Below are 27,644 nucleotides of genomic sequence, written 5' to 3' on the forward strand. Positions count from 1 at the left end.
CGGATTTCAGTCCGCAGCCGTCCCAGAAAATGGCGCTCTCATAGAAGCGCCATCATCTGGCGCTGTATCCAACTCTTCCAACAGCCCTGGAGCCGGGTGGCTTGTTGGGTAATCATGAGTTAATACTGGCTTTGTTTTACTAGCCAGTATTAAGCCAGAGATTCTTAATGTCAGGCACGTTTGACCCGGCCATTAAGAATCTCCAATAAAGGGTTAAAAAAAACACCACACAGAGAAAAAATACTTTAATAGAAATAAATACACAGACACATTAGAGACTCCATCTTTATTACCCCCTGTCAGCCCTCCACGATCCTGCTCTTCTGTCTTCTTTCTTTCTAGTGTAGTAGTAGTGATGATTGTAGTGAGGAAGGATGAGATTCACCAGCTCATCACTTGGGGCTGGGGAACCTCCATCCTCACTACAATCATCACTAGTGTAGTAGTAGTGACGATTGTAGTGAGGAAGGATGAGATTCACCAGCTCATCACTTGGGGCTGGGGAACCTCCATCCTCACTACAATCATCACTACAATCGGGAAGCAGCGTGCAGCCTTCACTCCGTGAGTGATCAGTGCTGGCTGTCAGCGGTAACAGCGGTAACGCTGACAGACGCGTTACCATAGCAACGGTGCTCTCGGAGCCGCGGTTAGCGGTGACGTCACCGCTAACTGCGTTGCTATGGCAACGGTGATCTCCGTTAATGACCGGCTGTGTCAGCCGGTCCCTAACGGAACGGGGAGTCGACCGTGTGCTAGAGCATGTCGCCGGTACACGGCGATACACATATGTGCACCGTGTACCGGAGAGATGCACTCGCAGGTCCTACATGACGTGTCATAGTCATGTGACCAGTCTGTAGCCAATGAGATAATAGCCACATGACTGGTCACATGGCTATTTTGACGTCACGATAGGTCCTGCATCTCTGCTGGCAGTGCAGGTCACCGGGAGGATTCAGCGATCATCGGATGGAATAGCGGCAGGAGACAGAGTGCAGAAGGGATCGCGGGGACCGGTAAGTGTTATGGCAATGTTTATTAACTGTTTGTGTACATTTATAATGCATTTTTATGTGTTTGTGATTGCCTCCCATTATAGCCTATACGTTCGAGTTCGGTTCGACGAACCGAACTCGAACGGGACCCCCGTTCGGCGAACCGGCCTCGAGCCGAACCGGGACCAGTTCGCTCATCTCTACTAGGCAGTCTGCAGACCTGAACGCAATAAAAAAATCTTATCTGAAAGATATGGAGAAGATCTGTATGGATGAGTGGACCAAAATCCCTGCTGCAGTGTGTGCAAATGTGGTCAAAAACTACAGGAAACGTGCAAACTCTGCAAATTGCAAACAAAGGTTTCTACCAAACATTAAGTTCTGTTTTTCTTTTGTATAAAATACTTATTTCATGCAATAAAATGCAAATTAATTATTTAAAAATCATAGAATGTGATTTTCTGGAATTTTTTATTCTGTCTGTCACAGTTGAAGCGTACTTACGATAGAAATTACAGATCTCTCCATTCTTTGTAGGTGGAAAAACGTGTAAAATAAGCAATGTATCAAATACTTATTTTCCCCACTGTATCTAAGGCCTGAAACACACTTCCGTTAAAAACACGCACGTGCCACGAGACATGTATTTACCCTGCGTGTTGCGTGTGATAAGTACGTGTCTCGGGTACGTGCGGTCCACGTGTATTCTACGTGTGCTATCCGAGATAGCACACGTAGAACCGGTAATTTGCATACTCACGTGGTCCGCGCTACTGTCTGTGGTGCTGATCTTCGGTCTCCAGCCCTGCCGATTGCGCACTGTTGCTGCTTCCGCCGCAGTTAAGTGAATATTAAATGAGCATAATGAGCGGCGGTCGGCAGCAAGTGGCAGCAGCAGCAGAGACAGGAGGGCTGGAGAAGGTGAGTAAATGTTTTGGTTTTTTTTCACTGACACGTGTGTTTTCTCCGGCGCATGTCACACGGGACCGCATCCACACTACATCTGTGTGGTACGGGTGCGGGCCGTGTGACACCCGTGCTGCAGGAGAAAACGTGGACATGTCAGCATGTAGAAAAACGCACACACGTACAAATGCACACGGACACACGTTCCGTGCGGTTTTATGTGTGTGTGCCTGCTACCATAGGGTAGCATTGGTGTACGCGTATCCGTGCCGCTGGGACGTGCAAAAAATGGCAAACATGTACCGGCGGCACGGATGTGTGTCGGAGGCCTAAAACAGATTTTTGTACGATCACATCAAACAATAAGTGAAATCAAATACTGTAGGGCCATAAATAAAACATGACCATAAATCAATTAACAGTGCAAAACAAATGGTAATATGCATAGGTAGCTCCCCTGAGGCAGAAAAGGCTTCTGCTCCGATGTGCTGCATGTTAGGAGGTTGGCTCTGGAGGGGTGGTGTGATTAGCTTGCCTAACAATTCCATCAGTCTGACTCACTAGTCATTCTTCTTACTTATGCCAATTGGTGTAGAGCTTCACTTTTTCACATGGCCATGCCAAAGTGCAGCACATTATGCTGTCACATAGTATTTAGAGTATATAACTTCATTAGGTACAATGTATCAGTCCTTTCTCCTCTATCTCTTTCCTACTTCTTTAGTCTGAGAGAGGTTTATCTGAGGTTTAAAGAAGGGAATTTTGTTACTTACCGTAAATTCCTTTTCTTCTAGCTCTTATTGGGAGACCCAGACGATTGGGGTATAGCTACTGCCCTCTGGAGGCCACACAAAGCACTACATCAAAAGTGCAAGGCCCCTCCCCCTCTGGCTATACCCCCCCCCGTGGTATCACGGGTTCTCCAGTTTTAGTGCCAAAGCAAGAAGGAGGAAGCCAATAACTGGTTTAAACAAATTAACTCCGAATAACATCGGAGAACTGAAAAACCGTTCAACATGAACAACATGTGTACCCGCAAACAACAAAAAAACATCCCGAAGGACAACAGGGCGGGTGCTGGGTCTCCCAATAAGAGCTAGAAGAAAAGGAATTTACGGTAAGTAACAAAATTCCCTTCTTCTTCAGCGCTCTATTGGGAGACCCAGACGATTGGGACGTCCAAAAGCTGTCCCTGGGTGGGTAAAGAAATACCTCATGTTAGAGCTGCAAAACAGCCCTCCCCTACGGGGGTGTCACTGCCGCCTGCAGGACTCTTCTACCTAAGCTGGCATCCGCCGAAGCATAGGTATGCACCTGATAATGCTTGGTGAAAGTGTGCAGACTGGACCAGGTAGCTGCCTGGCACACCTGTTGAGCCGAAGCCTGGTGACGTAATGCCCAGGACGCACCCACGGCTCTGGTTGAGTGGGCTTTTAGCCCTGAAGGAACCGGAAGCCCCGCAGAACGGTAGGCCTCTAGAATTGGTTCTTTGATCCATCGAGCCAGGGTGGCTTTAGAAGCCTGCAACCCCTTGCGCGGACCAGCGACAAGGACAAAAAGTGCATCGGCCCGGCGCATGGGCGCCGTGCGGGAAATGTAGATTCTGAGTGCTCTCACCAAATCTAGCAAACGTAAATCATTCTCATACCGGTGAACCGGATGAGTGCAAAAAGACGGTAAGGAGATATCCTGATTAAGATGAAACGAGGATACGACCTTAGGGAGAAACTCCGGAATGGGGCGCAGCACTACCTTGTCCTGGTGAAACACCAGGAAGGGAGCCTTGGATGACAGAGCTGCCAGCTCAGACACTCGCCGAAGCGATGTGATCGCAACGAGAAACGCCACCTTCTGTGACAGGCGAGAAAAAGAAACTTCCTTCAGAGTCTCGAAAGGCGGCTTCTGGAGAGCAACTAGAACCCTGTTCAGATCCCATGGATCTAACGGCCGCTTGTACGGGGGTACGATATGACAAACCCCCTGCGGGAACGTGCACACCTTAGAAAGACGTGCTAGCCGCTTCTGAAAAAACACGGATAGTGCTGAGACTTGCCCTTTGAGGGAGTCGAGCGACGAGCCCTTTTCTGACTCCTATTGTAGGAAGGAAAGAAAAGTAGGCAATGCAAATGGCCAGGGAGACACTCCCTGAGTAGAGCACCAGAATAAGAAAATCTTCCACGTTCTGTGGTATATCTTAGCAGACGTGGGCTTCCTAGCCAGTCTCATGGTGGCAACGACCCCTTGGGATAATCCTGAAGACGCTAGGATCCAGGACACAAAAGCCACCCAGTCAGGTTCAGGGCCGCAGAAGTCCGATGGAGAAAACGGCCCTTGGGACAGTAAGTCTGGTCGGTCTGGTAGTGACCACGGTCGGCCGACCTTGAGATGCCACAGATCCGGGTACCACGATCTCCTCGGCCAGTCTGGTGCGACGAGTATGACGCGGCTGCAATCGGATCTGATTTTGCGCAGTACTCTGGGCAAGAGTGCCAGAGGTGGAAACACATATGTGAGCCGGAACTGCGACCAATCTTGCACTAAGGCGTCTGCCGCCAGAGCTCTGTGATCGCGCGATCGTGCCATAAATGCCGGGACCTTGTTGGTGTGCCGAGACGCCATTAGGTCGACGTCCGGCACCCCCCAGCGGCAACAGATTTCCTGAAACACGTCCGAGTGAAGGGACCATTCCCCCGCGTCCATACCCTGGCGACTGAGGAAGTCTGCTTCCCAGTTTTCTACGCCCGGGATGTGAACTGCGGATATGGTGGATGCTGTGTCCTCCACCCACATGAGGATTCGCCGGACTTCCTGGAAGGCTTGCTGACTGCGCGCCCCTTCTTGGTGGTTGATGTATGCCACCGCTGTGGAGATGTCCGACTGGATTCGGATCTGCTCTCTTTCTAGCCACTTCTGGAAGGCTAATAGGGTAAGATACCCTGCCCCGATTTGAACATCGATCTGAAGGGTGGACTCCTGCTGAGTCCACGTCCCCTGAGCCATGTGGCGGAGACAAACTGCTCCCCACCCTGACAGACTCGTATCTGTCGTGACCAGTGCCCAGGATGGGGGCTATGGCCACTATAGCAGAGAGTCCTCGGCCGTCTGGGAAAGGGAGACTTCCCTGTCCAGGGAGGTTGACTGCCCGTCCCATTGGCGGAGAATGTCCCATTGCCGTTGGCGCAGATGAAACTGCGCAAAGAGAACTGCCTCGATGGCTGCCACCATCTTCCTTAGGAAGTGCATGAGGCGCCTTAAGGGGTGCGACTGGCCTTGAAGGAGAGACTGCACCTCTGTCTGCAGTGAACGCTGCTTGTTCAGCGGAAGCTTCACTATTGCTGATAGAGTATGAAACTCCATGCCGAGATACGTTAGTGATTGAGTCGGAGACAGATTTGACCTTGCCAAATTGATGATCCACCCGAAAGTCTGGAGAGTCTCCAGCGTAACATTCAGGCTGCATTGGCATGCCTCGAGGGAGGGTGCTTTGACGAGTAGATCGTCCAAGTATGGGATCACCGGGTGTCCCTGAAAGTGCAAGACTGCTACCACTGCTGCCAGGACCTTGGTGAACACCCGTGGGGCTGTCGCCAGACTGAATGGCAGAGCTACGAACTGAAGATGTTCGTCTCCTATCACAAAACGTAGAAAACGTTGGTGCTCCGTAGCAATTGGCACGTGGAGATAGGCATCTTTGATGTCTGTTGAGGCAAGGAAGTCTCCTCGAGACATTGAGGTAATGACGGATCGGAGGGATCCCATCCGGAACCGCCTGGAGTTCGCATGCTCGTTGAGCAGTGTCAGGACCAGAACGGGACGGAAGGAACCGTCCTTTTTTGGAGCCACAAAGAGATTGGAGTACAAACCCTCGCCCTCGTTCCTGAGGGGGGACAGGGATCACCACTCCTTCTGCTCTTAGAGCATCCACCGCCTGCAGCAGGGAAATGGAGTCGGAGGACGAGATTAGAACACTGTCCTGTGCACGTGAGCACAATGTTCGCCACCCACCGGTCTGTGACCTGTGGCAGCTAAATGTCGCCAAAGGCGGGGGGTTCTGCCATCAACCGCGGATGCGGAGAGAGAGAGAGAACTGAGAGTCCTGAGGAGACCGCCTTGTAGCGGTTCCTCCGACTGCCTTCCTGGGCGTGATTGAGCCCGGCCGGAATCTGAGCCCGTCTGAGGTTTAGTAGCCCTTTTGCCCGAGGACAATTGGGACCTACCGGAGCTTGGGAAGGACCGAAACCTCGACTGTACTTTTAGGACAGTATTAACAGGGTAAGTCGCAGTGCAGACATTGCGGGTTACGGACGCCTCTGCGGTACAGATGTCCCTGTGCTCAAGGCCAGCTGCGCAAGAACAGCTGAAAAGGTTAGGTTGCCTATACGGCTGTGGATGCCGGAGCAACCGACACGCCGATAGCTTCCTAGACAGATTTCAACCAGAGTCCATCTGTCTGTGACTGGCGTCTTTAAGTGAAGCCCCATCTCCAGTGCAACTATGTCTCTAGACGCAAGCCTGGAGATTGGAGAATCCACCTTTGGACCCTGGGTCCAGCACTGACCGCGTCAGGGGAAAAGGGATAACGTGTATCCTAAAAACGTTTGGAGAAGACGCTTATCTGGTAAGCGTGGTGTTCCTGGACTGCTTCTCTGAAGTCAGCGTGGCCAGAAAAATACTCAACATCTGTGTGAGATACTGAAAAGGGACTTCTCCTGTTCGTCTCCTATCTCCACTGGGGGAGCTGAGGGAGAAAGATCCAACCTTCCATTGATGGACGGTATAGGATCATTCCGTATGGCGTTACCACCCGGTGTATCCGGATCGATAGCTATGTCAGAATCAAAGCCCTGAAGAGCTGCCTTTTGGTCCAGTAGATTGCCCATGGCCTGTCTGGACTGCAAGTCTCTATATTATGACTACTCCGTCCCTGTCCATGGACAGGGTTGACAGGTGGTTTCTTTGGCCACAACTAGTAGAGACCCAGGCAGACGAAGTGCTAGAGACCCCGGCACGTGCTACGGGGGAGCATGCACACAATGGGACGGTGTCATGAACAGCCTCCCATGTAGTAAAAACAGCACTGAAAATCTGTGTTGCTGTTTTGCCGCTGCCGACTAGCTATCTAGAATTATATAGCCAAGATTGGTGACCGTACAGTGCAATGTATAGCATACAGGCATAAAGTACAAATGACCACTGCAGCACAAGCAATACAAGCAGCATAGAAGCCTGTGCCCTGGCACCCCTGCTCCTATGCTGCTGTATACTAGTCATCTAGGGGAATATAGCCAAGAGTGACCCTACAGTGCAATGTATAGCATACAAGCACAAGTACAAATGAACACTGCAGCACATGCAATACAAGCAGCATAGAAGCCTGTGCCCTGGCACCCCAGCTCTTCTGCTGCTGTAGACAAGTCATCTAGGGGAATATGGCCCAGAAGAGTGACCATACAGTGCAATGTATAGCATACAAGCACAAGTACAAATGCACACTGCAGCCCATGCAATACAAGCAGCATAGAAAAAAACCTGTGCCCCAGCACCCTTGGTTTTCTGCTGCTGTAGTCTAGCCATTCCAGGAGAATATAGCTAAGACTAGCGACTGTACAGTGCAATGTATAACACATAAACACAAATGAACACCTCAGTCGTGCAATACAAGCAGCCTAGAAAGCCTGTGCCTTAGCACACCTGCTTTCCTGCTGCTAATGTGTCGCTCCCCAAGCGGGCATATAGCGACCTATGCAGTTAAAAACAACACATGTACACACTGCAGTTATCTGTGGTCAGCACTATGCGTGCCGCTTACCGCCCGCCTATAAGCGGGTGTATGATCGCCACCGTCCTGCCTGGTCGCTGAAAGTCCGAGCTCGGACTTCAGTAATGGCTGCCGGCTTCTTCCCCAGCTCATGTGAGGAGGGGCGGGCCGTGGGCGTGCCCCCAAGGCAGAGCGGGAATCCGGCGCCCGACAGTGTGCAGTGAGAGGGCTGGAGCATGTAAAAAGGCTCCAGCCCTCGGCGCTGCTGATTGCTCAGCGCCTGTCCCCTTCCCTGAGTGACAGGGAGGGGGCGGGAACGAAGCGGCACTAGGCCGCAGAAGCCGGGGACTGGATTTATAAGCGCCGCCGCCGTAAAAGCGCGGTCGGCGCCCAGTCCCCGGCGAACTACAAGTCCCAGCCGCGCCGCCGCTCCCGGAGCGTCCGGCGCGGTAGTTCCCAAAACACAAAGTCACTCAGCAAAGCTGCAGTGACTGTAACCCATTACTGTCCCCGGCGCACTAGCACACCCAGCAAGTCTGGAGTGTGCTGTGCCTGTGTGTACGGGGACACAGAGTACCTGTAATGGTGCAGGGCCATGTCCCTGAACGGTACTCCAGCTCCGTATCCAACAGGTCCAAATGGGTCTGTGGATGGAGCCCGGCGTCAGAGCTTTGAGGCCGGCAGGATCCCACTTCCACAGAGCCCCTCAGGGGGATGTGGAAGGAAAGCAGCATGTGGGCTCCAGCCTCCGTACCAGCAATAGGTACCTCAACCTTACAACACCATCCAGGGGTGAGAAGGGAGCATGCTGGGGACACTATATGTGTCCTCTTTTCTTCCATCCGAAATAGTCAGCAGCTACTGCTGACTAAAATCTGTGGAGCTATGCGTGGATGTCTGACCTCCTTCGCACACAAAGCTAAAACTGGAGAACCCGTGATACCACGGGGGGGGTATAGCCAGAGGGGGAGGGGCCTTGCACTTTTGATGTAGTGCTTTGTGTGGCCTCCAGAGGGCAGTAGCTATACCCCAATCGTCTGGGTCTCCCAATAGAGCGCTGAAGAAGAGTAGTTTTCACATTTTTCAGACATAAAAGACCAGTAAAATCCTTGCTTTTAACTTTCTTGGTATTTCTGTTCTCTAAAACTAATATGTCGGCCTGTGATCTACCTGCACGGCACTCTGGTGAGCTGAAGAACTTATGTTATGCACTAACCCCTCAAACTCTTCAGTTTGTATTCTGTTAGATGGCTAAATTCAGGGGCATTGGGAAGCAAATATTTTAAAATTTTGACCAAAATGTCAGAAAATGCTCCTCAAAATCAAGCATATTGCATATCAAAGTACAGACAATAAAGAATCAGATGTTACATGTCATCATTTAGAAAATGGAAGAAAATATCTGCTCTAGTCCTAATTTAAAAAGGTGGAAATGGTAATAAAAGAGTTGTTATGACTCTGAAGACCATCCACATACCTAAGAGCTGGAACAAGTGGTCCATGGGCTACATAATTATAGTATTTAGCCTAAACTTTGGTCAAGATTGGTGACTTGATAATTATTGTATGATTTATTTTTTTTAGATGAAAAAAACCCAATATTTTTCTGGACATACTTACACTGGGTGCTTGTTAAACATGACTGGAATAAATTCATCCACTGGTAACATCTTGCCCAGGGGGTCAGCATTAATCAGTTTTTGGGCTCCCTTCAGGGAGATGGCATAACCCAAAGTCCAATATGAATAATCTGCTTCAACCAAATTCATGACATTTGGGACGGCCTTTTCAGGACGCTGTACCTGCATTCTTTTCCTTCCAATGTAGCTAGAGAATAAGAATAAGTAGAAATTATCATATTGGACTATGACAGCAAAAGAATATTGTAAAATATTCATTTTTAAGCTATTCCAAGTAATAAAAATATGTTAAAAATAGACGCTAAATGTAAAACTTTCATGTAAAATTACTTGACTGTGTACATAATACAATGCGTTAACACTCCACTTGTGTACGAAGTCAACCTGATGGGTCCCCAATGTCTGCCATCAGAGTATCCAACAGTGTATCAGCTTGTTGGAGGCCTCTAGCAGATTATCAACTTTTCCCTGTGGCTATAAAGATACTTACTAAAATCTATTTATATAATTGCCTTATTCTGTCTGTTTGTCTGTCTTGCTCCAAAATTGTGTCAACGTGACAGTGTCACCGTGACAGTGTCATAAAAGTGACAACTGTCGGATTGGCCGCTGGGCTCGCCTGGCCCCGCCCCCCCACGGATTGGCCGCTCGCCTTGGCCTGGCTCCGCCCCCCGCATGGATTAGCCGCTCTGGGCTCGGCCTGGCCCCGCCCCCCCACGGATTGGCCGCTCGCCTCGGCCTGGCCCCGCCCCCCGCATGGATTAGCCGCTCGCCCCGGCCTTCCGCACGCATCGCCCGCTTCAGCGTACACCGTCTCCCGGTACACATGTGCAGGGAGCCGGCATACGCTGACGCCTCGCCCGCTCAGCCCCGCTCCAGCGTACACCGGCTCCCAGTACACATGTGCAAGGAGCCGGCACCCGGCCCTCCGCCCGCATCGCCCGCTCCAGCGTACACCAGCTCCCGGTACACATGTGCAGGGAGCCGGCATACGCTGACGCCCCACCCGCTCAGCCCTGCTCCAGCGTACACCGGCTCCCGGTACACATGTGCAGGGAGCCGGCATACGCTGACGCCTCGCCCCCTCACCCCCGCTACACGTTGGCACGCTCGACCCCGCCCCCGGCGGACATAACCTTGCGATGCTGGGATCGGGACTGAGCCGGTGTACGCTGGTAACCATGATACACATCGCGAAACTATAGGAAGCGCTTCCCTTAGTTACCCGATGTGTATCATGGTTACCAGCGTACACCGGCTCCCGGTACACATGTGCAGGGAGCCAGCATACGCTGATGCCTCGCCCGCTCAGTCCCGCCCCCGGCACACGTTGCCACGCTTGGACCCGCTCCTGGGGGCCCCAGCATGGGGGATGGAGCACGATGGGGGGTGTGCAGCATGGAGGATGGAGCACGATGGGGGGTGTGCAGCATGGAGGATGGAGCACAATGGGGGGTGTGCAGCATGGGAGATGGAGCACGATGGGGGGTGCGCAGCTTGGAGGATGGAGCACAATGGAGGGTGTGCAGCATGGAGGATGGAGCACGATGGGGGGTGTGCAGCATGGAGGATGGAGCACGAAGGGGGGTGTGCAGCATGGGGGATGGAGCACGATGGGGGGTGCGCAGCATGGGGGATGGAGCACGATGGGGGTGTGCAGCATGTCGGATGGAGCACGATGGGGGGTGCGCAGCATGTCGGATGGAGCACTATGGGGGTGCGCAGCATGGGGGATGGAGCACGATAGGGGGTGCGCAGCATGGGGGTTGGAGTACAATACGGGGTGCGCAGCATGGGGGATGGAGCACGATGGGGGGTGCGCAGCATGGGGGATGAAGCACGATGAGGGGGGCGCAGCATGGGGGATGGAGCACGATGGGGGGTGCGCAGCATGGGGAATGGAACACGATGGGAGGTGCGCAGCATGGGGGATGGAGCACGATGAGGGGTGCGCAGCATGGGGGATGGAGCACGATGGGGGGTGCGCAGCATGGGGGATGGAGCACGATGGGGGTGCACACCTCCCCCCAAAACACACACACACCGCCACACCCGCACAACACACCACACACACACTGGGAACCACAAACACCGCCCTACACAGACACCCACACACACACAGACAATTCCGCACACACACAACACACAACACACAAACACCGCGGCATACATAAATATACGCACATACCGCGCAACACACACTGCACAAAACATACCTCCCCCAAAACACACACATGCACTCCACACCCACACAAACTGCGCAACACACACAGCACCACACACACAGAACGCTGCAGACACACAGCGCTCCACAAACAACACAACACACAACGCAACACACATACAACACCACTCTCACACACCCCCATACCCAGACAACACCCAGAACATTTACAGCCCCTACACAAACACTTGGTAACTACACACAACAACATCTATATATATAACAAAAATCATACATTAACTACACTATACGTAAATTCTAGAATACCCGATGTGTTAGAATCGGGCCACCTTCTAGTATTATATATTTGTATATTCTGATTGCTAATTCCGAACTGCCACCATCCAAAGGTCTAAGGCTATGTTCACACAAAAAGTTTTTTCAGGGGTTAAAAAACAATGAGTTTGTGAGAAGAAATTTTAGCAAACTGTGGAGCTTTTTTTATGAAGAGTTTTCCAAGTTTTGTCTGCTACCTATAAATTGTAAAAATGTAGCTGTTAAAATGTAATGAAAATTACTAATTTATAAAGTACAATCCTGTAGAAGGAAAAGTTAAATACAAACAATTAATTGAACGTAACAGTTATATAAATAAAACGAAAGAAAGAAAGAAAGAAAGAAAGAAAGAAAGAAAGAAAGAAAGAAAGAAAGATTATTTATCCAGAGTTTCCATCTTTTGTAATAAACTGCGATATGTAAACACATTTTGTCAATAATATCATGAATTGATGGGATTATTGGTTTATTCCAATTTGCTGCAATGGAGTTTTTTACAACAAGAAATATGTGAATTATGACAGGTTTAAATGTTGGGCTGCCGTCATTTTTTAATACTTTTTTGCCCAAGGTTTTTGTGATGTCTTGTTTTAGGCTATGTTCGCATGTTCACAGTGCATCAGTACAGAGTCGTCTGTCAGTCAGCACTGGGTTGTGGTTACAATTGCTGCACACAATGCACAGAGCGGCAACTGAAACCGTGGAGGTCACACTGAAAGCCCAAGCCTGCAGGGAGGAACAAAGTTAACTTCCTCCCAGTAGCCGGGCTTTTAGTGGCTGCACAGAATCAGGAGACTAATAACCTGCATATTAACCCTATATCTGCAGGTTAATAGTATTTTTTTTACATGACAGGTTCCCTTTAGTACATGGAACAGAATGTAACACTACCTTCTATTGAGCTAACAATTCTAAGATGTGCTACATGTATTATTTTACCTCTATGTCCTTACGTTTCTCATTCTTCACATCCATGATTAATATCGCTTTACATAAAATACAATTACAGATACTTACATTAAATCCCAGTCTAAAGCAACTGTTTCAATATCATTCATGAGCTTTACAAGTTTACTCCTAAACTGATACTCAAATCGCACATCATCTTCTATCACCAGAGTTTTCTCAAGACCACGGTCAACCACCTGGAACAATATGGTCAGGTAAAGTCAATTCACATAGAAGAACATGGAGCTGAATATATATGAAATATATGGCTTATATGCGTCTTGCACAGAATTGACATCAGTTATGTGTCAGCATTATACTCCCTGTGATATATCTTATTATCAAATAACACTTTCTCCACTTATAAAACCTCCTGGTCCTGCCTGCCTCTTAAGAGATTAGGTTACTGCTGCTGGTCATATAAATCTATGGAATGAGGATGGGGAAAAGCATCTGAAGAGGAAAGCAAATACAAGCAGAGTTGTTGCTGCTTCTTCTAGTAATCTGAAATCACTTCTAGATTTACAATAACATTGCTCATTTCTGCTGTATAATGTCCTCCATGCTGCTGCTGATAAATTACACATAGACTGGCCAGGATATCCTGCTCTTCATTTCTATCTCTTAGGCCTCCCTCCCACTTGTGTATAAAAAAAATCATTTCGATTGCCATCCTGAAAAGTGACGCGTGTCATCCCATATGTCATGTGTGTGCAATTTTTTTCTTGCCTAGCATCTATGACATGTGTATGACATTTGTATGCAAAGCATTTTTAACATGTTGTTTTACATACTATAATACTTTATGTAAATTAAAAGACAGTTGTTCGAAATAAAAAAGTAATCTGATAAAAAGATATACTGTAGATAGATTAGATGATATAAAGATATTAGATATATAATAGATAGATAATTAATATATATATATATATAAAGATACATGGATAGATAGTCTACAAATGGAAATCTGAAAAACAATAAAAAGAGAAAAATAAAAACAAAGAGACTGTCTCTCGTTCACCAATTTATTAGAAAGCAAAGTTGCCACATAGATCTGACGTGGTCCAATGCTAACCACGATGTTTCCCGATTCCATTGATCAAAGACTATGGCGCTTTGTTCTGAAGCTCCTTAGCAGTGATGGCGGACCCAGACTGTAAAGCTATGTGCGCACAGTGCGTTTTTCGCGGCGTTTTTGCGCGTTTTTCGGGTGCGTTTTTGGCCTCAAAACTGCAGGACTTTGCTTCCCCAGCAAAGTCTATGAGTTTTCATTTTTGCTGTCCGCACACATCTGTTTTTTTTACCTGCGTTTTTGAGTTAAAAAAAAATGGACATGTCAGTTCTTTCCTGCGTTTTTCTGCGTTTTCCGCCCATGCAATGCATTTGAAAAACGCAGCAAAACGCAGAGATCAAAAATGCAACAAAACGCAGCCAAAAACGCACCAAATCGCGGCAAAAACTCATGCGTTTTTTGATGCGTTTTTTCGACGCAGGTGCGTTTTTGTGCGTTTTTAGCGGCCAAAAACGCAGCATCAAAATGACGCAGTGTGCGAACCTAGCCTAAAAGTTTGGATTCACACAGTTTCAAAAGGAACTGGGTGCCGGTCCTTAGCCCAGAGTTCTCAGGGAATTCCGGCTAAAGATCAGGGTCCAGCAACTTGTGAAATAAAAAAAAAATAACAAAAGGAAAAATAAAAAATAAAAATTAGGCATGCACACTATACTTATCGAGTCTCGGCCGCGGCTGTAACCAATTCCAGGCTGCCCACTCTTCTTCCAGGGCTGCTCATTATTGCTCATCCATATGCACTGCTTCCCCTGCCCACCGGTAGTCCTGGCATCTGTGATTGGTTGCAGTCAGATGCGTCCTGAGCCTGTATGACAGTGTCTGACTGCTTGTGATTATAGACCCTGTTTGTGGGTCACTATCGTGGCGTGGTGTAAAAATATATTAATAAATTAAAAAATTGGCATAGGGTCCCCCCATATGATACCCAGCTCAGATAAAGCCCACAGTTACAGGTTGCAGACCCCAGACATGTTTGTTATCTTGTCTGTGTATCAAAATAAAATAAACAAGATGCATTTTTGCTTTAAAAAAAAAAAAATATATATACATATATATATTTAAATAATTTTAAAAACTGGCATGTGATCTCACTAATTTTAATAATCAGCCATGATAAAGATAACACCTGGGAGCTGGTATTCTCAGGCTGGAGAAACCCATGCTTATTGCCCCCCCAGCCTAAAAGTAGAAGCCTGCAGCCACTCAGGATTGTTGCATCCATTAGGTGGGAGAATCCTGGAACTTTACCTGGCTCTTCCCGATTGCCCTGGTGCAGTGGCGGCAATCAGGGTAATAAGGGGTTAATAACAGCCTACAGCTGCAATTAAGTAATGGGAGGTATCTATGAGCCCCCCTTATTACTAATCTGTAAGTGAAAGTAAGTAAAAACAAACACCAAAAACATCCTTTATTTGAAATAACATACTAAAAACACTGTATTTCACCAATTTATTAACCCCAAAAGCACCCTGGTCCAATGTAATCCACATGAGATCCCTCAACAATTCCACTTCTGCTACATTTGAAGGGACAGCAGGCAGTCATAGAAGAATGACTGCCCACTGTGAACTTCCGGCAGAGAATGAATAAGCCGTGTGATACGTCACTCAGGTTATTTTTTGTTCCAGCTGGAGATTCCACCTGTGATTGCAGTTAACCTGACCTCAAGTGACCTCAGCAAAGTCAGTGACCTCACCTCAAGTGAGGTCACTGAGTTCACAGACCTGCATTTCCTGGCAGAAAATTGTGGGGGGGTTTGCCAAGAGATGCAGATTTGGTGCTGAAATTTCAACAGCATATTCCTGCACCCAATCTACACCAACTGGCAAAAAAACGCATGCGGTATGATGCAGTAGTGATGCAATTTTTTGTCAGAAGGTGTAGATTGGGTGCAATAATATGTAGTAAACATTTAATCACCAAATTTGCATCTCTTGGCCCAAAAATGCAAAAAAACCCCAGTTTTCAAGTAGTTTTGGAGAGGCTTTTTGCCAGGAGGTGCAAATTTGGTGCTAAAATCTGGTGGAGACATTTCAGCACCAAATTTGCTGCACCTTCTGGCAGAAAACTGCACTGACATGGCATCAAAACCGTTTACTTTCATTATTGGGCCAAGAGATGCAAATGGTGATTAATGTTTTACACCATATTTATGCACCCAATCTACTCCTGACAAAAAAATGCACCAAAACCGCATGTGGTATGATGCGGTATTGATGTGATTTTTCTGCCAAGAAGTGTAGAATGGGTGCAGGAATATGGTGTAAAAATGTCAGCATCAAATCTGCATGTCTTGGCAAAAAATAGTGGGTTTTGTGCCAGGAGATGCAAGCGAGTTCACTGAGTTTAATGAGGTCATCTGAAGTCAAGTTACCTGCGATCACAAATGAAGGACCGTGGGAACTTCCAGCTGTGACTGCACATAACCTGAGTCATGTCCGCTCATTGCTGCGGCTCATTCGCTGCCTGAAATCAGAGTTCAGTCATGTTCTATGGCCGATAGCTGTGCCTTCAGATATAGCAGAGCTGCAATTATTGTGGGACCTCATGTGGATTACATCGGACCTAGGAGTTTTTGGGAATAAATTATTAAGGGTGTTTTTTGTATTTTATGTCAAATAAAGGATTTGCAGCTCCCAACTGTGGGGCTTTATCATGGCTGGATATCAAAATTGGGGGGGGCCAAAATTCTGGTTTTTAAATTTATTTATTTAAGTCATTAAAAAAAAAAAAAAAAAAAAAAAAAAAAAAAAGCCTCATGCCGTTACTTTTTATACCACGATAGTGACCTGCAGACAGGGTCTGTGATTGCAAGCAGTCAGACGCTGTCACAAAGACTGGGACACGTCTGACTGCAACCAATCACAGATGCCAAGATTGCCGGTGAGTGGGGGAAGCAATTAATATGGATGATCAATAATAAGCAGCCCCGGAAGAAGAGTAAGCAGCTGCGGGAATAATTACAGCCATGCCGGAAACTTGGTAAGTATAACGTGCTTGCCCCAATCTCCCTATCCTTCTACCACTTTTTTTAAGTGCCAGATTCTGGTCCCCATAGGCTTATAAGGTGACTGGAGTCTGGCCAGATATCAGGGATAAATGCATAAATTCCGGGCCAGAGTCTTTTTTTTTTTAAAGTCTGAGACCCAGCACCTCTGATGATCAGTGACATCAGTAACATTACCACTCTTCAGACATTCTGGCTCACGCTGCACGACATCCGGCGATTGTGAAGAGTGGTGATATCAGTAGTATCAGGAACCTGGTCTCACAGAGCACAGCATGAGCCGAGAGTGTCTGCTGCTCATACCCTATGGCGTGTTAGAACAATGCTCCATAGCATAGGGAGCGTTGTGGGAAGCATTGGATTACGTCGGTCCTGCATTAGAATTTTGTATTCGAATAAATTGATGAACGAGGGACAGTGTCTTCTTTTTATTTCTCTCTGTTTATGTTTTTTAGGTTGCCACTGGTGGACTATATCGGACCTGCCTGGGTTTTTTTTTCAACAAACAAATTTATTGACCCAGGGAAAGAGTAGTGGATTGTTTTTTTAAATAAAGTATTGGTGTGTGTGTGTGTGTGTTTCTTTTAACTTATTGGTTTAGTAATTGGGGTGTCTGATAGACATCTCTCCATTACTAGCACCAAGGCATGATGTCAGCTGTGTTTTTGGGCAATTCACTGTGGACATTAACCCAAATTACCATTATCCTGATTACCCCAGCAGGGGCAAAGAGACAAGGTAAAGCACCAGAATTGGAGTATCTTATGCAATGCTCTATTTCTGAGGTGACTGCGGGCTGCTATTTTTAGGCTGGGAAGGGACCAATATCCATGGATCTTCCCAGCCTGATAATAGCAGCTCTCAGCTTTACCTTTAGTGGTTTCATAGAGGGAACCCCAAGTAATTTATATATATTTATTAAGTTAAAAAAGCCAAAGCAGCTGTAGAAGAAACTCCACATGAAAGGCACTACAGGGTACGAGTTTACATTATATAGTTGGGTTGTGAATGTACATATCTGCAGGATATCTATCTATTCTATCTGTATATTTCTATAATCTATCTATATTTTTATGTTAGTTTTTTTTCCTTGAAATGTGTGCATAAAACTCGGATGGCAGATGGATGGTCCGTGTGCGGTCAGATTTTTTTCTGGCACATATTGATTGCATTGGTGAGTTCTGTACGATATAGCAGGCCATATACAACATGCTGTGATTTTTATCTCAGCCCGATTACAGCTGAGGAAACCTCACAGATGAACAATGCCTCATTGAATAACATTGGTGCGAGTGCCAAATGATGTTTTATTACATTGCACTCGTCTGTTTTACATGCAAGTTGGAGCAAGGCCTAACATACATAGTAGCAACAGAATGGAGGAATTTATAGAGCAGCAACTCCATCATCTCCATAGACGTCTATGGGCAGCAGCTGTAATCTGATCTCTCATTGAAAGTAAAAATCCACCTCCATTCTGTAACCTTTGTAAGGATTTTGGGAGAACTGAAATTGTTCAATGAAGTGGACAGGGAGAGGAGGGCATGAGTGCTACTGATTGAGGATGGTTGTTTATAATGGGTGGTAGAAATTTTTCTGTTTGCTAATTAATCTTGCATATTTTTTCATATTATAAATAGGATTTGTAATACAAAAGTCATGAGATTGTGAACTATGCTTCTCTAGTGCATATTCCTTCTTTCAGGCTCATGGGCAGAATTCACCTGTCATCTGATGGAGCAGTAGATAGGCTTACAGTATGGTCATATTGCCATATAGATGTGTGTTGCCTAATACACAGTATGGTCAGATAGTTATATAGATGTGTGTTACCTAATATGAAGTATGGTCATATTGCCATATAGATGCGTGTTATCTAATATGCAGTATGGTCAGATAGCCATATAGATGTGTGTTACCGTTACCTAATATGCAGTATGGTCATATTGCCATATAGATGTGTGTTGCCTAATACACAGTATGGTAAGATAGCCATATGTGTGTTGCCTAATACACAGTATGGTCAGATAGCCATATAGATGTGTGTTGCCTAATGTGACCAACATGGTCTCCATATTACAAAATACAAGAAAATGAACTACATACAGTCATTTGCATGAGGACTAATAAGTTTCCATTTCTGTGTTCTTGTAGGAGACTTCTCAGCAGTTTATTCACTCACCTGCTTCCACACATAGTAATGACTGAGAAAGCATCCGATCTCCCCCCTGGTCAGGGTTCTCCCAGAGTAGGGGTCTTGATATCCCGGCAAAACATCGATATTTAGAGTCTTAATTTGACTTTCATTAAGGGCCCTATTAAGTAAATTAATATGGATATTAGACAAATGATTATATTCTGAGACCTACATATGGATAGTCACTGTACTATAGCTCACACACCATGGCAAAGATACAGTTAACCTGAGGTAATATTTGTAGCTACAGCTGCTGACCTACATCCACCCATATAGAAATGTATCTCCAGAAATGCAGGTGTCCCTATATTGTCTATTCTGTGCCTTAATAATAGTGCCATTGATGGCTCCTCTGCTCCGTACAGGAGTCCAGGAATGCGCTACATGCACATGCTGCTTCCTGTTTTCTTTACTCCGCCACATCCCTGAGCTCTCGGCCTGATGCTGGTGGAGACAGCGCTGGTGAATGCAGCTATTCAATGACTATAGGCCAGACATCAGAGGGACAGTCAGCAGCCTCAGGACTACAAAGCACATGGTTAACTTCAGCACACTCTTATAACTATGCATCAAATATATCAGACATGTATAATGCTAAAATACAATACATAAAGGGGTTTATGTATTTTTTTATAGTATTAAACCATTTATAGCAGTCTAGTCTACCTATTGCACACAACACTTCCTTTACAAAGGGTAGAATTGTGGACAATTTAATTTGGGTTTTATCACACTTGCACTTTGCCATGTATACTCTCTATGAATATCTTAGATATTACTCAGTTTTAAATTTCTTACTGTACCTTTATATAGACTCTGCTGACCATGACTGCTTGTCCCCTTAAGCCCCTTTCACACATCTGTTTTTTGGCATCAGTCACAATCCGTCGCATTTGGAAAAAAAACGGATTTAGTGCTGGATCAATTTTTTTCTCATTGACTTGTACTAGTGACGGATTGCGACGAATGGCCTAACATTTCATCTGTCGTTTGAATGGTTGTCCATCGGACAGAGACGACGTCCACAGTAACTTTTTTTGTGTACATCGAAAAAACAGACAGTGACGGATCTGTCACCATCCGTCATTTGGTAGAATGGAAGCCTATGGGCGCCGGATCCGTCGTAATCCGTCAAATGACGGATTCCGGCGACGGATCTGTTTTTTTAACAGAGCATGCTCAGATGTGTAAATTCATTGCTGGTCAGAAAAAGTTTCTCTCTCTCTGTCTCAATTTCTTTCTCTCTTTTTCAATAGCAAATAATCTTTGGCATAAAAACACATAAAAGTGGTACGATGGATCCGGTTTTTTTTTTACAGTGATTCGTCGTATCAGTTTTACCACAATCTGTGACGGATCCACATCAGTCACAAAACGGATTGTGACTGATTGGAAAAAAATGATGTGTGAAAGGGGCCTTATCTGATGCCTTTTCATGAACTTTGTTTCTGTGTTGCCCCTCAGGTATTTTATGAATCTTTTTATATTATACTGTATGTTTAATACAATTATATATTGTTATATTTATTTTGCATGCCTATTCTATTTTTTGTAGGTTATTATTATTTGGGATATCCACTGAGTACCCATACCAGTTATATTATCATTTGGAGGTTAATAACTCGCCACATATTCAGACCTCAATACTATTCTTTGTTACAAGCATAATGTACTAGAAAATATAGATATATCTCTATATGTTTTACAAGTATGAACATCAAACATCTGTGCCAATATGTATCTGTGTGTGTAATATGTATTTGATTTCATGAGCTTAATATGTACTTTATATATGCTAATGTATGTATGTATTATGTATTTCCATGTGTATATGTGTGCATAATGAACATTTTTATGTGTGTGCTGTGTATCTGGGTGCTAATGTGTACTTTCTTGTGCATGACTATATATTTCATATATGAAGAAGGGGAATTACCGGTGATACCAGATATACAACCCCTGGCAAAATCTATGCAATTTCCTGGCTCTGAGGATGTTCATTCAGGTGTTTACTTTTGTTTAAAAAAAGCAGATCACAGACATGGCAAAAAACTAAAGTCATTTCAAATGGCAACTTTCTGGCTTTAAGAAACACTAAAAAAAATCATGAAAACATAATGTGCTAGCCAGTTACGGTTCATTTTCAAGGCCAAACAGAGGGAAAATTATGGAATCACTCAATTATGAGGAAAAAATTATGGAATCATGAAAAACAAACAAAAGGACACTCCAATACATCACTAGTATTTTGTTGCACCACCACTGGCTTTTATAACAGCTTGCAGTCTCCGAGGCATGGACTTAATGAGTGACAAACAGTACTCTTCATCATTCTAGCTCCAACTTTCTCTGATTGCTGTTGCCAGATCAGCTTTGCAGGTTGGAGCCTTGTCATGGACCATTTTCTTCAACTTCCACCAAAGATTTTCAATTGGATTGAGATCCGGACTATTTGCAGGCCATGACATTGACCTTATGTGTCTCCTTTCAAGGAATGTTTTCACAGTTTTTGCTCTATGGCAGGATGCATTATCATCTTGATAAATGATTTCATAATCCCCAAACATCCTTTTAATTGATGGGCTAAGAAAAGTGTCCATAATTTCAATGTAAACTTTTGCATTTAATGAAGATGTAATGACAGCCATCTCCGCAGTGCCTTTACCTGACATGCAGCCCCACATCATCAATGACTGTGGAAATATACATGTTCTCTTCGGGCAGTCATCTTTATAAATCTCTGTCAGGTTTCCGGGTTTTCCAGTCCTCTTTTGAAAGAGCTTGCCCTCGGTTAACATGGAGTTTTATGTTCTGTTGCCCTACTTCCTGTCCAGCTGCTTAAAAGGCCGCCTCTAAGCCTAGTCCAGTGCCTGAGTATACTGCTTGCTGTGTGCTCCTGCTTTGCTGCTGCTGCTACTTGATTACCTTTGGATCCTCCTGAAAATCTACCGACCGACTCTGGACCACACCCGGTTTCTTCAAACTGTGCCCGGACTCCGTCTGCCGTCTTTGGTCAGCACGTCTGCCCGGTTTCTTCCGGTTCATAACCATTCTGGACTTTCATCCCGTACGGACACTTCTGGACTTTACCGCTTGCCCCTTGTGTCCCGGCTGCGGCGCATTTAGGCCTTCCGGGGTTGATTGCCGGACAGTCCCTGTATAGGGGTTCGCTCTGGTGGTCTCCCTGGGGGAGTCCGGTGCGTGGCCCCGGGAATCCCCTTCGCTCCGTTTCGGAAAGGTATTTTCATGTGTTTGTTATACTGTGTATTTCCGTTGTGTATCTACCGTGGTTACATATCATAAACATCATGTACCACAAACTCGTCTCTGGCTGTCATTGCCCTAACGCTATCGAAATCCTCAAAACATACAATAGTATTACATTATACTCAGGCCCTAAGAGGATTTCGCTGGGGCAATGACTGAGACACGAGGAGTAGATCAGCTCTTTTCTATGATTAACTCCTTGCAGCAGGAGATGGAGGTGGTGCAGACTAAACTTAGAGATGTGGAGGCACAGCTGGGCCATGATCACCAGGTACTGGGTCCGGCTATACAGGACTTGCAAGTCAGAGTGGAGGCTCAGGAAGCCGGTCCCACTACGTCCGTATCAGCTGCCGGTATGCCTAGGTTACCCCCATTCCGTTTCAATGGTGACCGTAGTCAGTTTCGTGGATTTGTGAACCAATGTATACTGTTTTTTGATGTACATGCCGATTATTACCGTTCTGACCGGTCCAAAGTGTTATGTATAATTATGTTATTAACCTCACGAGCACTGGCTTGGGCTAATCCTATGATAGAGAACCGGGACATCCGTTTAAATCACCTAGATGATTTTCTGACCGCAATGGCGCAGATGTTTGATGATCCGAATCGCCGTGCTACCGCTGAATCGGCTCTCCTTTCCTTACGTCAGGGAAAGCGTTCTGTCGTTGAATACGCCACTGAATTTAAGAGGTTAGTGGTAGACACCGACTGGGGAAACAATGCATTATTGTCTGTTTTCAGAAAGGGGTTGTCCGGTACCATCAAGGACGAGTTAGCTCGTTCTGAATCTCCAGGGGATTTTGAACTGTTTCTCCAGCACTGTGTGCGTATTGATACCCGCTTGACGGAACGTAGACAGGAAAAATGGGCAGCTGTAAACCGTGTAAACAACTTTGCATTTCCTTCCAGAGAACCCGCTCTCAGGACGCCACGGGAGGCCGAGGACGTTCCTATGCAAGTGGACTCTCTGCAAAAGCGAGAGACCAATGAACGTCGCGAACACCGGCTCCGTGAGCGTTTGTGTTTCTATTGCGGTCAATCGGACCATTTCTTGATCGACTGCCCGAAACGTCCGAATCGCCCAAATAAGGTATTGGCAGCCATGGCAGAGTGTGACAACACGGACGCAGAGTCCGATATCTCTGAGGCAAGTGGACACTTGGATGCGGTATTTCCCTTGACTGTAATGTCAACCTCACCGAAGGACTCGGAAGGGAAATATACCCATTGCTCGCTCCCCATTCAGATCCGGTGGGAGGGACAGCTAATACCTACCTCTGCAATGATAGATTCTGGGGCAGGGGGAAATTTCATGGACTCCTCTTTTGCCAGGAAACACGGTATCCGGACTCAGCAAAGAGCCTCACCGGTTACCATGGAGACGGTAGACGGATCTCCGTTAATCTCTGGACCAGTTGATCGGGAAACCGTACCGCTAGAATGCGTCATGAAGCCAGGTCAGCAGGAGACCCTTGTTTTCATGCTAATTTCTTCTCCTCATTTTCCGATTATTTTAGGTATTCCGTGGCTACGGTCTACAAATCCGGCCATCGATTGGGAAACTAAGGAAATATCCTTCCCACCGCAGAGTAGTCCGACCATTAGTCCAACTGTTCCGGTTCCAGTAACACCGAATGCGGAGGGCACTGTACAGGTACCTGTTCTACCCCCGGTGTATAACGACTTTGCGGACATATGCGACAAAAGAAAAGCCGATCGGCTTCCCCCGCATAGACCGTATGATTGCCCCATAGACTTACTCCCAGGGGCGGAGATCCCGTTTGGTCATGTCTACCCGTTGGCGGCACCTGAGCTAGAAGCACTAAAAAACTACATTGATGAAAGTCTAGCTAAGGGATTTATTCGTCCGTCTACCTCACCAGCAGGGGCACCCATCTTTTTTGTGAAAAAGAAAGAGGGGACTCTAAGACCCTGTATTGACTACCGGGAACTGAATAAAATAACCATCCGGAACCGGTATCCGTTACCATTGATTCCTGAGCTATTGGAGAGGGTCCAACAGGCAAAAATATTCACCAAATTGGACCTCCGTGGGGCATACAATCTACTCCGCATACGTCCCGGAGACGAGTGGAAGACCGCGTTCCGATGTCGGTATGGACATTTTGAGTACCTAGTGATGCCTTTTGGACTTTGTAACGCTCCCGCGGCTTTCCAACATCTAGTTAACGATATTTTTAGGGATATCATGGACCAATTCATGGTGATTTATCTGGACGATATCCTAATCTTTTCTGATTCCCTACAGGAACACCAGGAGCACGTCAAGACCGTACTTAACCGGCTGAGGGAAAATCACCTGTACATCAAACTGGAGAAATGCGAATTCCATTGCTCACAGATACAATTCTTAGGTTATGTCATCTCTCCTCAGGGACTGAACATGGAGTCTGGCAAAATACAAGCAATTCTAGACTGGCCGGAACCGGGAAACATCAAAGAGGTACAACGCTTTGTCGGTTTTGCCAACTTTTACCGACGTTTTATACGTAATTTTTCAGAGATCGTTCGTCCCATCACTCTGTTAACCAAGAAAGGACAGAAGTTTGTGTGGTCCGCCCAGGCCCAGGAAGCCTTCCATCGTCTCAAGGTTTGTTTTACCTCAGCGCCTATATTGGTACATCCGAATCCCGCACTTCCCTTTATCGTGGAAGTCGACGCTTCCGACTACGCATTAGGGGCCATCCTTTCTCAAAGGACTGGGGACAAGAGTCTCTTACATCCGTGTGCTTTCTTTTCCCGCCGGTTGTCCCCTGCAGAAAGGAACTATGACATTGCGGACAAAGAATTGTTAGCGATTATTTCCGCTTTCAAGGAATGGAGACACCACTTACAGGGAGCCGCGCAGCAAGTGATAGTACTCACAGATCATCGTAATCTGGAATTTCTTAAGTCTGCCAGGTGCCTGTCTCCACGGCAAGCCCGTTGGAGCCTATTCCTTAACCAGTTCAATTTTGTCGTTACATACCGTCCAGGTTCACGTAATGGGAAAGCCGATGCCTTGTCCCGAATCCACGCCGTGGACTCCGTGCCTGGAACCCCGTCTCAGACCGAGTTATCGGATGCCAATTTCGTTGGAGTAATCCAGGACCAGGACTTGTGGAAGGACATCAAGCTGGCCTATGATGGTGACGTATTAATTGCTGCACCCCCGAATGATGTAACTCTTGTTCTTCGGAATGGTGTGTGGTTGAGAGAGCGACGCATTTATGTCCCGGAGGCCGTAAGACTTCGGGTTCTCAAGTTGGTCCATGACTCCGTGTTGGCTGGTCATAGGGGGGTACAGAAGACGCAGGAATTTCTGAACCGTTTTTTCTGGTGGCCTACCTGTTTAAAGGACTATGTCCACTCATGTGTGGTTTGTGCCCGGTGCAAGGTCCCTCGTGTGGCTCCTACAGGACTCCTCCAACCGTTACCCGTGCCATCTCGCCCTTGGGTCTATCTCAATGGATTTTATTGTGGAGTTGCCCGTCTCAGGCGGTCACAATACCATTTTAGTGGTGGTGGATCGGTTGACTAAAGCTGCTCACTTTATTCCGTGTGCTGGTCTTCCCTCAGCTGCAGAGACAGTGGATCTGGTTATCCAGAACGTATTCCGATTGCATGGGGTACCAGACGAGATCATCTCTGACCGGGGCGTGCAGTTCACGTCTAGATTCTGGAAGGGGTTTTGTACGGCACTCCAGATTGATGTCTGTTTGTCTTCTGCATACCATCCTCAGACAAATGGGCAAACCGAACGGACCAATCAAACCCTGGAACAATACCTTCGCTGTTATGTCAGCCATCTGCAGGACGATTGGTTGAAGATGCTTCCGTTGGCGGAGTTCTCGTATAACAACACTCAGAGCAGCTCCACTAAGGTAACGCCCTTCTTTGCTAACTTGGGTTACCATCCGACTATTTTGCCTAGGTCACCGGTTGCGGTCTCAGTGCCTGCGGTGGAGGACAGATTGACAGAGCTACGACACAATCTGGAGGTTCTGAAGGACACTGTGGCTACAGCTCAGGAGCGTTACAAGAGGTCGGCAGACGCTCACCGGAAACCGGCACCCATGTATAAGGTAGGGGACTCTGTATGGTTATCCACCAAGAACCTGAGATTGGGTGTCCCTTCGCAGAAGCTGGGACAAAAATTCATCGGTCCGTTCAAGATCACCGGGATCGTGAGCCCTGTGGCCTGTCGGCTGCGGTTACCGCACCATCTAAAGGTACACCCGGTCTTTCATGTTTCTCTCCTCAAATCCGTCTCTCCCAATACGTTTCATGGTCGTGTCGTGCCTCCTCCTCCGCCTGTGATGGTCGACGGCGAGGAGCAGTTCGTGGTTGAGGACATTATTGACTCCCGGCTCCATCGTCGTCGGCTTCAGTATCTGGTACGTTGGCAGGGGTACGCCCCCGAGGACGATTCCTGGGAACCGGTGGGTAACATTCGAGCACCCCGGAAGATCGCTCAGTTTCATCGACGGCACCCGGACAAGCCGGGCCCTGACCCGTCCTGAGGCCGTTTCTGGGGGGGGAGTAATGTCAGGTTTCCGGGTTTTCCAGTCCTCTTTTGAAAGAGCTTGCCCTCGGTTAACATGGAGTTTTATGTTCTGTTGCCCTACTTCCTGTCCAGCTGCTTAAAAGGCCGCCTCTAAGCCTAGTCCAGTGCCTGAGTATACTGCTTGCTGTGTGCTCCTGCTTTGCTGCTGCTGCTACTTGATTACCTTTGGATCCTCCTGAAAATCTACCGACCGACTCTGGACCACACCCGGTTTCTTCAAACTGTGCCCGGACTCCGTCTGCCGTCTTTGGTCAGCACGTCTGCCCGGTTTCTTCCGGTTCATAACCATTCTGGACTTTCATCCCGTACGGACACTTCTGGACTTTACCGCTTGCCCCTTGTGTCCCGGCTGCGGCGCATTTAGGCCTTCCGGGGTTGATTGCCGGACAGTCCCTGTATAGGGGTTCGCTCTGGTGGTCTCCCTGGGGGAGTCCGGTGCGTGGCCCCGGGAATCCCCTTCGCTCCGTTTCGGAAAGGTATTTTCATGTGTTTGTTATACTGTGTATTTCCGTTGTGTATCTACCGTGGTTACATATCATAAACATCTTGTACCACAAACTCGTCTCTGGCTGTCATTGCCCTAACGCTATCGAAATCCTCAAAACATACAATAGTATTACAATCTCATTGGAACGACAACAAACAAAAGTTCCAGAATGATCACGTTCCCCAATGCAGATTTGCGATTCATCACTGAATATGACTTTCATCCAGTCATCCACAGTCCACGATTGCTTTTCCTTAGCCCATTGTAACCTTGTTTTTTTTTGTTTAGGTATTAATG

At 46.9% G+C, this 27,644-nt stretch overlaps 1 protein-coding gene across 1 annotated transcript in view; it reads right to left on the bottom strand.

The window, feature by feature from the left end:
* COLGALT2 (collagen beta(1-O)galactosyltransferase 2) overlaps positions 1-27,644 on the bottom strand; it is a 362,921-nt gene that overhangs the window by 20,618 nt on the left and 314,659 nt on the right. Inside the window, exons 9-11 of the mRNA XM_075322014.1 lie at positions 19,009-19,141; positions 12,820-12,947; positions 9,283-9,489 (exon numbers count right to left, since the gene is read on the bottom strand). Coding sequence (XP_075178129.1) covers positions 9,283-9,489; positions 12,820-12,947; positions 19,009-19,141 — 468 coding nt within the window. The remainder of the gene's footprint in view (positions 1-9,282; positions 9,490-12,819; positions 12,948-19,008; positions 19,142-27,644) is intronic.

The sequence above is a fragment of the Anomaloglossus baeobatrachus genome, chromosome 8 (genome assembly GCF_048569485.1).
Source record: "Anomaloglossus baeobatrachus isolate aAnoBae1 chromosome 8, aAnoBae1.hap1, whole genome shotgun sequence".
Lineage (NCBI taxonomy): Eukaryota > Metazoa > Chordata > Amphibia > Anura > Aromobatidae > Anomaloglossus > Anomaloglossus baeobatrachus.